The sequence below is a fragment of the Poecilia reticulata genome, chromosome 9, assembly GCF_904066995.2.
Source record: "Poecilia reticulata chromosome 9, P_reticulata-male-v2, whole genome shotgun sequence".
NCBI lineage: Eukaryota > Metazoa > Chordata > Actinopteri > Cyprinodontiformes > Poeciliidae > Poecilia > Poecilia reticulata.
Window position 1 is genome coordinate 17,211,833 of NC_088838.1, and position 14,138 is coordinate 17,225,970.

Genomic DNA, 14,138 nt, shown 5'->3' on the forward strand with positions numbered 1-14,138 from the left:
TGAGAAGCAAGGCTTATAAATGTGTGCGTGTTTGATGGAGAAGATCATCTCAGGACTGCAGTTATTTAGCAGTGCTCTCTGTCACTGTGGCATGTTATTATCTGGCTGGGGTCTACGTTACATCACTCATACTTACACATACACACTGGGGCGGGTGTGTGAGCACCCAAATAAACAGCACATGGTCACAGAAACATATATCTGCAATGGGGTTTTTGTGTGTTTTTCATCCTTCATCACCAACCAGCAACCTCCAACTCTGGAAAAGCTGGAGATCTTAAAAAAGGGACACTGATTAGAAAAAAAAAAGAAAAAAATTCAACTCAAATGTAATATCCATGGTGAAAATCCTAGGATCATAAATAAATAATTTTACATAGAGGCATAAAATAAATGGAAATAGCTGGTATAATCATTCAGCTGAAGAAAACAAGATGACGCCAGATTCTAGCAATGTTTTTAGGAGGAAAACTAAAATACGTTTATTTTTCTTTTTTATAAATTATTAATTTGTTTAAAAAATAATCTGTAATCAGCATAACATATTCCAGACAAGGTTTAATAGTCAATTTATTCCTTTTTTTTTTTTTTGCTTGGTAAAAGTGGATCAAGAGCCAAAAAGAACAACACAGAACATCAACTTTTTGTTTTCTCATAAATATTTCATGAATCTCATCTGCTGGCGTTGGTCCACTGTGCTTTCTAAAGTCCACAGTCAATGCAGCTGTCTACTTGGACATTTTGGACTGACTTTATGCTGTCTTTTGCAGACAAGCTTGATGGAGATCCTGATTTTAATTTTTCGAGCAGGACTTGGCACCTGCCCATCCTGTCAAAGATACCAAAAGCTGCTTCAGTGACTACTGTGCTTGATTGGCTAGCAAACTCCCCTGACCTTTAACCCCACAGAAAATCTATGGAGTATTGTCAAGAGGAAGATGAGAGACGACCCAAAGACGCAGATAAACTGAATAAACGCCATCACTGCGATCTGGGCTTCGTTCACACCTCACCCAAGTATCCAGTTATTTTGCTACATGCAGCTTTATTCCAGCTGATCTGCATCGTTTTTATATTTCCTGATCAAAACTAACTGCTCAGCTTCACATCTGGCTGAGATTATATCATAAAATTAATTGCCTTTTTTAAGGTATTTGAGTAATTACTTAGTATTAAAAGAAAAATAAATGTGACACTTTAAGGTTGTAAGCAAAGTAACAATGTAGGACGATTTCTTAGTGACGCCCGGATTTGTTGAACCGATTGCCAACTTGCCTGGAAGGGAATCAAGCATCGCTTAGCAGGTCCGTTCAGTTCATGACTGTTAACGTATATCCATCTGCAAACACACTGACGCATACATGCTCACATTATGTTAAATAGGTTACTAGGCATCTTGATGACAATTCTTTGGAAGAAAATCAAAATAAGAACCTTCAAATTTTACAGGTAGTAGTGGTGATTTGTGAAATCTATCAGGCTTGTCCACACATACAAGCTTTTGAATGTTCATGGAGCTCAAGCTTTAGCGAGAAATGCAGAGGTAGTAAGTGTCGTGTCTCACAGATGCCATATGTGTGTTTGTATATCTGTGTCTTGCAGAAGGTTATGTTCCCCCTGCTCAAATTATCCTCAGGCCCCTCATTTACAAGCCTCTTGTAGCGGCACCTGAGAGCAGATTATTGTTTAGGAGACTGGCAGCAGAGCAGGCACAGAAAGTGGATCCCTTCTCTTCTCTTCTAATCTAATCAAATTTGATGTTTCCAAACACACAGCGGCTGGCTGAAGGCACTGCGATGATAACGCAGGAACAAAGCCCACGCTTGTTGCTGCAGACTTACCTAAGCTTCTCCAATTCCTGCCTCAATTTAGCATTCTCTCCCCAAGGCTAAGAGCTGGAAAACAACATGAAAGCAATTTAACCGGGTGACACTGCATGTGTGTGCACTACTCTATGTGTGTGTGTGTGTGTGTGTGTGTGTATGTGTGTGTGTGTGCGTGCGTGCGTGCGTGCATGCGTGCGTGTGTGTGTGTGTGTGTGTGTGCGCGTGTGTGTGTGTGTGTGATATATTTTGTGTAGCAGGCCGTGAGGTTATGAGGGTCATTTCCTCCATGTTACCACTTTATAACAAAGTGACACAGAAATCGAAGCTGAAATGCCTGCAGCCTCTCTATAAATACTCCATCTTTTTACAAACAACTGTCAAATCTTCATACTTTAATAAATCCATTGTTTCCCAAAAATGTTCAAACCCCTTAAACATTTTTGACTAATTTTGTTTCGTTACAGCCAGATGTTGTCAACACATGAAGTGGAGAAAAAAAATTAGAAATTACTTTCTTTTTTGTTTTTCCACTAATCAAAACCTGAAAAGTGTGACATGTCGCAGATTATGGGTAGAGTATTCAAAAACTGTGATCAAGTAATAGTTGTAACGTACTTATATTGTTTATAAGTTAGCTAGGAACGAGGCCAGAGCCAGGTCTAAGCTTGTGCTTATGACTGTTGCAAACTTTAAATGGTTCTTCTCCCAGCCGTCGCTTTCCAAACAATGGCTTCCTTTTTGCATCTTTTCCATGAAAAGCAGATTTGTAGCCATATCCTGTAAACAGATTCAGTTATCTGGGCTGTGGATCTCTGCAGCTCCTCCAGAGTTCACCTCTCAGCTGCTTCACTGATCGATGCTCTCCTTGCTCAGCCTGTCAGTTTAGGTCAGTGTTGCTGTACGGTTTCAGTTTTCAACTGATGAACTGACCAAATTTCCATGTGATGTTGAAAACTGTAATGGTGTTTATTACTCAAACCTTGGTTTAAAGTTCTCCACCACTTTTTCTGTCGTTTCTTCCCTATTGTTCTCTGACAAACCCCGAGGCCTCCAGCCAAGAGAATAGGCTTTCATTTTCTATCCACTTTACCACTGTGTACAAATGTCATTCTATTATAAAAATCCAAATAAAATTACAATGAAGTTCATTGAGTATAAACACTTTTTGCAAGGTCGTAAGTCCTGGATGTCAGTACAGGATGAGACAGTAGATATTTTACTGCTTTAAAAGGTTTTTTGCTTTATTATTAAAACATAAAAGGCTTTTTTTTAAGTCAATGTAGTAATAGGAGGGCTGACTGCTTTGATATACTGTGTGTATCTGATGTAGCAATCCCCCCAGTCAGTGCAGCAGAGATCCTTTCATCACTTTGACCTGCCCTGCTCTCACTTTCATCTCACACCAACGAGGGGCTCATTAATTTCTTATCAAAGGAGACTGATTCACTGCAGGTCTGTGGACGATACTCAAGCATTTACGCACAGAAAACGGACTGGGTCGTCGCATTTTATACGAGCGAGGAGTGGTGAGAAGAACCGCCATGAACACAAAATAAAGCCGAATCCTGTCCGTCCACTCCCATTGGCCACGTTTCAATCCATGCAACCTGGAGATGGAGACTGGAAACAAAGCTGCTCAGAGCTGAAGCACGCCAAGAAGCATTTTTTTTTCTTTTTTTCAGCACATCTGGAAAGAAGACACTCACTGTTTAAGTGTGTGTGAGTGTGTGTGCACATATGCGGGAATGGCCGTTACGCCACGTTCCAGATAATCCCCACACACAGGCGGGGCCAGCCAGGTTGTTGCTGTGTGCTCCCAGTTCAACTCCACCAGCACACCACTGGTTTTATCTATCCAGACTGACTGACAAACAAGCCGTGCCTCGCTGTGTTCCAGTGTCAGAGGCTGCATCGCATGTTTTCACCTCAAAACTTTATCTCTGCAGCTGCTGAGAGTTGGAGCCTTCAGTCACATAAATGAATCGATCAAATTTCTGCCTTGAATGTGGTTTTTTTTTTCTTAACGGAACAGTGAGAGAGAAATTGAGTTAGGGGATGGTATGATGATTCAATCTGAATTAGACGTGGCCTCTTATTACTTTCAGCCAACCAAGTTAGAGGATTATCATGTGATCCAGCTTCCTCTCACCATGATATGAAAGGGAAAAATATTTGAAGCTCTTTCTCAGATCACAGGAAAACATATTTCTAAATGTTTGAAACAACAGAACAAAGAGAAGCTCCTTGACAAGTTTATTTTTAAAAGAATGTAAAAGGAGAGAACCAGCCCTGATATTAATCGAATGTGAGCTTACAGGTGTACTTCTCACTTTTTAGCTTCTTACTAACAAAGTAGCTCTGGTTGAGTTTTGTGATCCTGGCTCTGGTCACACTACAGAATAACTACAAATGAGACAATTAAACCAGAGGACAACAGCCACCGTTAACACAGATTTCATTCATTTGTGTCCACAATTTGCAAAATTCAGTTTTTCAAATTGATCACTTCCCCAGCACAGTCATTAGCTCCTTCACCCCCAAAATTATGTTTAAATCCATTAACAGCAGTATTCCCAAATTCAGGGACCACAATTACAGATCCTGTTCTCCATTGCTCTCTTACTTTATACATATAAAATCAACACTAAACATCAAACATGAAATCATTTGAGACTGAACTACATGAGGAAATAATCTGGTGTTTCCAGGAAAAAGGGTCTTGATTTCTAAAGACATGCCTAATTAAACAATCATGCAGGAGACAAAAAAAACAACTGTTCATATGACTCCTGTTGTGCTGCAGCGCCATCTAGCTTCAAAATGAAGAGCTTCATATTACCTGCTGTTCATGGCAGAACATTCAGGTTGTTCTGATACATCAGACAGACAGATAGAACAATTTGAAATTATTTCTTTTCCAATAAGGGGAATACTTGAGGTATCAAAAGTGGATTTTGTCACATAGTTTTCCCACATCTGCTTGACACAATGTTATTGCAGAGATAAAATCAATTAACAATTGCGCTTATGACCTGAAAATATTTTTTCTATAAGACACTTTCTTTTGTGAGTCACAGAGAGGAGATTAACTATTAGGTGGTTTAATTTTACTAATTTAAATTAATTTCAAAAACACTTCAACACATTGACATATATAATTAGTAATACTGTTTGAATCTAGTGATATTCTCTATTTCTCAGTTTAAATCCATTCTGCAATCTTACATGTAAAATTTGCAAATAAATATTAAGATAAAATGCTACTTCAAGAGTTTATTAGGAAGAGGGAGGGTGAGGAAACTTCCACTGCCAAATGCCTCCGTCAGCAGTGGTACAGACCAGGACGCGGTTGCTGGAGCAGATCTTGGTGGAGGTAATACTTGCACCAAGAGGCATCCCTACATGGGTTACGTCTCCGAGCGTATAGTCCCACACCTTCAGCTGCTTGTCCTCTCCACCTGGCCATACAAAACAGAGAAAGATGTTTTAATAACATTAAAGAAAACTGTAAAAGTGACTTACAGTGTCATCAGGAGAGAGTAAAACATGCTCAAGATAAAATAGTAAAAACATGCCATATTAAAAAGGCCATAAAAAGGTTATGACTACCTTTTTTTTTTTACTCAAATGCTCTGTGATTGATCAGACAGACAAGAAAGAAAGAAAAGAAAGAAACAGAAGCAAATGTGTGATTGCAATATCTATTTACATTTTGTTTTTCAGAAGTTACTATCTTGGGCATGTTTGTCATATTCGTCAGGGGCTTTAATCATTTTCTCTGAAAAGAGACATTATCTTTTGTGGCTTTGGGGAGGGCATCAGAGAAGCCTAACGTTAGCCTGTTATATCCAGTCTAAAACCAGTTTTGATGTCCAGGTTCTAATCAAGCTCTCTAAGCTTGACTCAGATCAGCAACACTGGTGACACAATGAAGGTTCAGACGGAAACAGACCTGTCACAAAGTGGTTGCCGTCAGTTGTGACGTGCATGGTGTTGATGGCCCCTGACTGGGATCCCTCCAGTTCTCTGATGGAAGTGCCGTCCAACACGTACCAGTAGGTGATCTGACAATCAGATGAGCACAGAGGTTACAGCTATTATGTTTTAACCTCACACGGTTTTTCTCATACTGGAACGTTTTTTAATTTAATAGTAAATAAGACCACAATTTTTTACTCAAAGGTCAGCCTGGTTGCAAAAAAAAAAAATGCATTTACTTGATTGATTTAGAGAAATATAATAAATGTTTGTTGAAGAAGAACAAAACCCTTATCATATTGCAGATCTACAATGATTTAGAGATTCCTTTTTATTCAGATTTTATTTGTTTTACTCAAATGTTATTTTTGCACATGCACATTAATGTTAAGCTGGTACAAAAAAAAAAAAGCCACATAAATAAAAACTTTACTTTTGGAGTTTTCTTTAAGCTATCAGATTATTATACAGATCACTCACTTTTGACTTGATGACTTTGGACCAAGTGACAAAAACTTTGCACACCAGTTATCTAACCCATAACATTCTATCACTGTTTGGTATCTCGACTTTCAAGTTTGTGGTTGTCGTGAAAAGCTTCAAGAGGTGTGAAGACTTTTGCAAGACAATGCAAAACTGCAAAACAAGGGTGCTTGTTCCGGACATGAACAAGCACCCTTGTTCATGTCCGGAAATTTTGCGCATGCGCACAATGATGAAGGGCAAAAATACTGTTTAAATTAAGCCTGGAGCTGTAGGTACGATTCGTTTAGTGCAGTGCGCCACCAAAAAGGGAAAAATAACGTAGAAGAAAAATTGATAAACTACTCAAAACCACTTTTTTCGTGCTCTCTGTGTCAGATACGCTGCACAACAACGCCACTATGTGTTTCAGGATTCAACACCAAAAAAAAAAAAAACACTCAAACATTTCCCACACAAAGAACAGAACATTTAGTCCTTTGCAGTTTTATGTTTTTAGGCTTAATATTTATTTTGCAATTATTAATAAGTGTTCACTGTGGTAGATTATACACAGCTGCTATTACTGCGGTGGTTGATTAGTCAATTTAAACACGAGGATACGTCAGAGTTGGTGTTTATGTCGCCTTTTTTTATTTTTAACTGAACCGAAACACACCAAATTCCACATCACACCTAGATGTTACGGTTGTCAAATTCAAGCAAGAATAAGTGAACTATTTTCTTCTCATCCACTATTTTTTTCTTAATAAAAACTTTTTCCTGACCTTGTTATCTAGTTGTCGTAGCAAAGCAATGAGTCTCTTTTTATTTTATATATCGGGCATACATTTAAGACTCAGCGCGTCATATTGACATCTTAACAGCTAAAACCAATGTCATCGTCAGCCAGTAGTTTTTTGGCCTCCTGTATTGAGACTGGGGAGGGATCTTACGCGCGTGACGTCACCCTGCAAGGGGTCCATAGGGTCTGAAAGCACCTTTCTGTCAGTTCCACTTGTGATGATCTGGTGTTCATCTAGATTGTAGCACACACTCCGGAAAAGAGTGTTCGCAATCACCCTTTGAAGGCTCACGAATCGTCTGAACAAGAAAACAAAGAAAAACAGAGGAACAGTTCAATAAAGACATGAGAAGAAGCTTGCTAATGGTGTTGTTGTTTTTTTTTACTCCAAGTCAACTTTCTGTTGATGATTACATTTAAAGGATAGCCTGCTGAAGACAGCTTTAACGTGGAGCTGGACAAGAGTCACAAAAATTGCTGTTGTAAATTGTTAAGTAGACAGAAAATTTACAGTATGTTGGGATGGATGAAGAAAGTTCACCAAGCACAACGAAAAACTGTGACCACAGATTGATATAATGAAGATTCTCTTTACAGAGAGTCTGTAAAGAGAATCTTCCTGTTGTTGTTTAAAGACCGTAAGCACGGTAAATGTACTTTAATTCTCTAAAAACCAGAAACAGCATCAATATTTAAAGACAGCCATTTTACAGCACTCTTCGTATTTCTCATCTCTTCTTTTTCTAGACAATAACTGGTAGTGTTTTTATTAAATTTTTTGAAGCAGAAACACAACAGTGCTTCATATAGTGCTATAACAATCACAGTTACAATATGCATGGATGGACTGTCTCCACCAATCCTGATGTGAAAAACACCTCAGTTCTTCACTTTTCCTGACTGCATAGGAAGCCCATTCTCCTACGCAGGAGGAGCATGCTGCTCTCTGTCTGTCACTTAAGAATTGCTAAATTGAACGCCGTGATGAAATTACGTAGTAATGTGCTTCGATTTGTCTTTTCCACAAGTTTGTTGTAGCTTCACTTTTAAATTTCCAGTCATTTATCTGATCTCCACGACATTTTGCGAGGGCTGCAACACAAATCTAAAGATGAAGAGAGTAAGTATAAAGTTTGTTTGTGTGTGTGTGTTCCTTCCACTGCTGAAGTGTGTGATGTGCTCTCCGGAAGTGCTACTCACACTAAGTCCCAGATGATGCAGGTCCCATCAGTGCTGGCTGTGACGCACTCGCTGTCATCGCTCTTGATTTTGACACAAGTCACAGTCTCTTTGTGCTCCGCCAGCGTATTCAGCAAACGGTGGCCTTGAGACTGTAGCTCCCAAACCCGCACCTGCAAATGGAAATAAACTCATTCTTCTCTATTCCTTCTCACTATTTTGTTATAAGAGTACGGCCCTTTAGATTATTGTAGCATTTTGTGAAGAAATAACGTCTCGTATTGTTCAAACTGAGAAGATGCTTGTTTTAACCTCTTGAGTTGAACATTGCATCTGTAGAGCGAATATTAGAACATACTGACCTGTCCCTCTCTTCCTCCACTGACAATCTTCTTGGAGTCTCTGGAGTTGGCGATGGTTGTCACGCCCATATTGTGCGCGTTGTTCATAATGAGCAGCGGCTTCCCGTTTTTTGGGTCAAACATGCGGATCTTACCATCGCTCCATCCTAAAACCCAAAGAAAAACCTGCATCCCTACTGTTGTGAAGATGAGCGGTATTTTGTAGCTGGTGACTTCGGCACCGCTGACACAGAAGCAGATGAACTGCTACTCTATAAAGTATTCAGGCTACTGTCACATTACAATCCCATACTTCAGTGTATTTTATTGTGATTTCACATAATAGACAAATACCACACTATGCACATTTGTGAGGTAAAGAGAAAAGATAATTTAAAAGAGAAAAAAAATTGAATAGTGTGGCATGAGTTTATATTTATTATATACAGTCAGAACTACATTGTCATAAGTATTGGGTCAATCATCCAAAATGCTGAATGAAGATGTGTAACTCACTTCCATGGCCTGGTGACAGCATGATAAAATGCCATCAGCGCAATAAGTCCAGTTTTAAACCAAACTAGATACCCCACAGTCGAATCTTGCCTAATGGGCATTTCTTTGCTTGGCATCTGCCAGGAGACAGGAACTTGCCTAACCACATTATCTCAGTTTGATGGAGGGAATTATGGTGTGTGTGTTTTCATGAGTTGGACCTGTTCCCTTAGTTCCATTGAACGGAACTTAATGATCTAGCTTTACAAGATATTTTGGACAGTTTTATGCTCCTAACTTTGTGGGAATAGTTTGAACGTGTGTTTTAGTACATAAAGCAATGTTCGCAAAAGCATAAAGGAACACGTTCTGTGTGGAAAAGCTGCACAGAGTTGTGCAGATGAACTCTGACCTTTTGGAGGAATTCCAGTGCTTCTGGAAGAATGGACAAAAACTTCCACAAACTCTCCTGAACATTGTGAAAAGTCTTCCCAGGTGAGATCAAGTCATTACAGCTGCAAACGGTGGCCCAGCATCATATTAAATCCCATAGATTTAGAATGGGATATCGCTCAGGTACTTATGAGTGTGGAGGAACACAAATGAATACTTCTGGTTTATTGTTACAAGAAAACCATGAGAAGTGCAGTTTGCTTCAATCCACTGACTGATGATTGACATTATCATAAACACATTATCCCCACAGGGAAATCATGGGAAATTGCAAAGAATGTTGCCCAAAAACTGACAGAGATTTACTCAAGGTGATTTTACAAAATCAAACCATGTATCAGTTTCCTGCCACTTCCCAATACGCACAACTCTTTGTTGTTCTATCAGGTAGGATCTCAATAAAATACATGGAAGTTTGTGACAAAATGCAAAATTGTTAAAGAAATACAAATGTGTTTACAAGACATTTTAGATGCGTTGCCTGAATCTCACCACTGATGATGCCGTGCCCATCAGTCATGAAGCACAGGGTGTTGCAGGTCACGTTGGGCACAGAGAGACGCATTAGCTCTTTGGGCTTGTTTACGCGCCACAGTCTGATTTCTTCCTCAGAACAGGTTGCAAACACCTGGGACATGGCACTAGCACACATCAAAAGAAACAAAGTAAGAAGTATTGACCTGCAGTTTGCCCAACTTTACAACAGATGTTGCATTAATGTGTCACCCTCTAGTGAGCAAGCTAGAGAAACACAGATTTCTTTTAAATGTCACACAGTTGGTCAAAATTAAAAACTTGACATGTACTGGAGAAATTAGGTAGTTTCGAATCAAATATAAAATAAAGCACAATAGAAATGTTAAAAACCTTTAAGGTTATTTTCCTCATTTGTAGCCTTCTGAGTGAAATTTCGTCGGTGACCCCTTTTTAACAGGCTCACAATAATGAGAATCATTTATTTAAATGACTGTCCAACCACTCGGTGGTTGGGAAAAGTTGGAAAAAGTTGCTAAGACAAAATCGCAAAGTCTTAGAGACTTTTATTGCACTTAGTCCTCATAACTTCTGAATTTTTTCAGCCACCACAGTGGAGTTCTCCTTCCGCATGCATGCAGCTGTTGCAAGGAAAGGGGCATGTGGAAAACATTCATCACAGTGCAGTTTTGTACTATGATCTATTGATGCCATCAGTTTGAGACAGATACCAGTAATCTCTTCTCCTACCAATGTGGCTGGTAGTAGCATTAGGTCACTATTAATTGCAAACAGAGAGGACGGGTGGCTTGTAGGTCCTTCTGACATATGTGCCAATGGCTCACTAGAACATTCAGGAATTTGTAACATTAGCGGTGCATGTGCTGTCCAGTAGCCGGCCAGCTGTAGTAGATATTTTGGAATTATTTTTTGTGGGTCAAAAATAATTAACCTAGCACAATTTCTGACACCTCTGTTTTAAAAAATTTCAGCCTGTGCAGGTTTGTAACTCCATGCAGGGAAACATGTACTATTAGAACATGTTACTTGAATGTAAAAAAAAAACTGTTGTGAAAGAAATTAAGTCTGCTTCTGTCTGAATGTTAATGTGAGACAGGCAAACACAACAAATAAACAGTCTGATACAACACAACCTTCCTCCAAAACACACTCTAAAAAATGAAAGACAGTCAGGAAGCAGAAACTCTGACAGCTTCAAACTTGTGCTGGTCATTTTTCTGCCCATTGGGAGCTCACTCAGACAGAAAAGTGGTCGTAGACATGATAGATCAGACTTACAAAGGAATGGCTATGTCATGGATAGTGCTTCTGTGGCCTGTGCATAGCAGATCAGCTTTGAAATCCTCAAAACTGACGCGGTACATCTGGGCTCCCTCTGTGCCGACTAAGAGCTGTCCTCCCTCGTCACTGAAGGCAACGGAAGTCACTCCGTTCTCCAGCTCGATTTCCCTATCAGGGAAGATAAAGGAGAGAAGTAAAAATCATCTGCATAATAAACACAATGAATTTAGCTGGTTTAACAGTCAGATGTTGCTATTCTTGTTTGAGGCTGAGTGAGACTCACCTGACAGTTTGGAAGTTATTCTTGGAACACAGAGCCAAGGTACCCGATCCAGTGCCAATAATCATGTCTCCAGAGTTCAACACTTTGAGGACATTGATACCCTGAACAGAAAACAGAACGACTTGTCAAATCAGAGACTTCACAGAGAACACTAGTAAACAAACAGCATTATGTTTGTTTGCTGTTTGTTAACGAGGAGCAAAGCAGATGGGTCAGGGAGAAAATTGCTCAACTTATCCCTCACACATGGAGAAAGTATAGTAACTATCTCCTGAATGAGCATTTCGTCAGGACAAAACATTACAGGTCAGCAATTGTGCAGTGTTAGAAATAAAAGACTAGAAGCTGTGATGACTTACCCCGCTGAACTTTGCTCTAGCTGGACCACAGTTATTCAAAAGTTTCAACCTCGTGTTGATTTTCATTACGTCCCCACTTGTTGTGCCACAGAACATATACTGATCACACATTGAAATCTGTGCAAAAAAAAAAATTAAATTCAAAACAACGCACACTTTTTTCTAATTACAGTATTTCTTATGATTTCATTTTTTCATTTTTTTTCAACTAAGTTTTCTTTTTTAAAGTTTCAGGAGTAATAGAGATCCCTAATCTCCAGCTTTATGTCAATATGGCCTCATACCTCCACACATTTCACAGTCCTCTTCAGCTTGCCTGTCCTGCAGTCAGTGGGCCAGATCCTTCTGTTGGTAAGATCCAACTCCCAGATCCGCAGTGTTCCACTGGCAAACAACAGCAGTACCAGTAAGACAAATGACACAGTAACACTTATTTATTAGATTAAAAGTTCCCAAGTGTTGTTGTACTTGGTATTTACAGAAATCCTCCTTGCTATGACGAGGCCGACGAGGCCCTTTGTCAAAATCATTTCCAACACATCACAGAACGAGAGATGTCGTTCACCCACCTGCCAGCTGAAGCGAAGATGTTATCACTGGTGTGGAAGAACTCCACGGTGAGGCAGTAACCGTATGTCGAGGCTGAGCTCTTACATATGGCCTGTTTGGTCTCGACGTTCCAAACAACGATGCTAAGAAACACACAGCAAACACCTTGCATAGGTCCTGCTCATCAGATGTCCATCCTGCATGGAGGTCAGAGTTTACAGGGCTCAGAGTCTTTAGAGGTTTAGCTGTTTACCTGCCATCATCTTGGCCCCCAAGAGACACCAGGTGCTTGTCGTTGGGAGAGAAGGCGACTGCTTCGACCTTCACCTTATGGAGCAGTAGCTGGCCGTGGATTGCTCTCGCTGCATAGTTCCAGATAATCACTGGTGCCTGCAGACAAGTATTACTGTAACTTAAGAGTGTCAAAAAATGCACAATCATAAAAGGGTTTTGTGAGTATGGCTACCTTAACGGCCACAACGTTGGCCTGCCCAGAGGCAATGTAGTCTCCACTTTTGGACAAAGAAATACAGGATACATTGTTTGAATGCCCATGCAGAAACTCCTGCTTCCCATCGTCGGTTCTTTTCAGGATAACAAGACTTCCCAGAGGATATATCAAATACTTCTTGTCTGGATGAAGCTTCAGGCCAAAGGGCACATGACCTGATACATGACATGAGGATACAAATGGTGTGAAAGAGGAATAGTTGGAACTGGAATTTGCACAAGTTTTGTTTTGTTTTAAATATTCTAGGATATTATGAATATTACATACAAGTAAAGAAAAACACAACAATATTAAAGCAGGTTTTTTTGTGGAAATTTAATATGTATTAATTTTTTTTTCTATCCAACAGATTTACAATTTTTGATTCTCCTATTCTATTCATAATATAAAATGCTATACAAGTATTATTACGCAAACAAATACAAAGAAAACTTTTAACTTATTAAAATTACTTTAATGAAATTTTTTTTTTATTAAAAACATTTTTAAAAAATTCTGGTGAAAAAGCAAACCCCACATTTAGGTGGATGGGGAAAATTCATCCGAAAACAACAAGTAACCATTTCCGGTTCTTGTGCTTGTTGTTATGTCATCAACCCAACTACCAACAAAACAGAATGAGCACATTCTTTTTTTTAGTAAATACTTAAGATTGAGGTAAGTCAGGCGGTGGAAACCCAACTTAGTTAATGTTTTGCTGCAAGTGTACATTTGTTAATGGACAAAAATAAATAAAAAATAAATGTTATATAAAAAATAAATGTATATGCCATTTCTATTTCAAACGTTTCCTCAACAAAAAGCAGACCCTGTCCTCACCTCCTCACTTTGAACTCCCCAGAGAACCTACCGTTAAAACCGATAACAGCCTCTAACTCCATCTCAGGATTGCTTCGTGCTTCATCGTCCTTGGCATCCATGTCAAATATGTGAATCGGGAAGGGCGGAAACAAATGCCTGACTAATTTATATTTTCAAAATTTAAAGCGGTAGAGGGTAAAGCCGCCGTCAAATTGGCACTCAGAATGCTCCAAACATTCGGTCACTTAGCAACAAGAGGTGGCTACAACTTCGGCTCCAGTGAGCTGCTTTCATGTGCTCTCGGAAATTTTGACACTCGC

The 14,138-nt window shown here is 39.4% G+C and overlaps 1 protein-coding gene across 2 annotated transcripts; it reads right to left on the reverse strand.

Moving 5' to 3' along the window:
• Positions 1–5,084: 5,084 nt before the first annotated feature.
• Positions 5,085–14,047, reverse strand: LOC103470385 (cilia- and flagella-associated protein 52-like). Of its 2 annotated transcripts, none has more exons than XM_008418801.2 (14): positions 13,868–14,047; positions 12,973–13,172; positions 12,760–12,896; positions 12,527–12,649; positions 12,242–12,341; positions 11,958–12,074; positions 11,599–11,699; positions 11,313–11,483; positions 10,032–10,180; positions 8,613–8,758; positions 8,272–8,423; positions 7,223–7,370; positions 5,779–5,890; positions 5,085–5,284 (listed from the first exon to the last, which is right to left on the reverse strand). In XM_008418801.2, exons 1-14 carry the CDS (start codon positions 13,935–13,937, stop codon positions 5,103–5,105), a joined length of 1,908 nt encoding a protein of 635 aa, XP_008417023.1. In that variant the 5' UTR covers positions 13,938–14,047; the 3' UTR covers positions 5,085–5,102. The 2 variants fall into 2 exon arrangements, with proteins under 2 accessions (XP_008417023.1, XP_008417024.1); XM_008418802.2 differs by having other exon boundaries at positions 7,268–7,370; positions 13,868–14,046.
• Between the last annotated feature and the right edge of the window lie 91 nt (positions 14,048–14,138).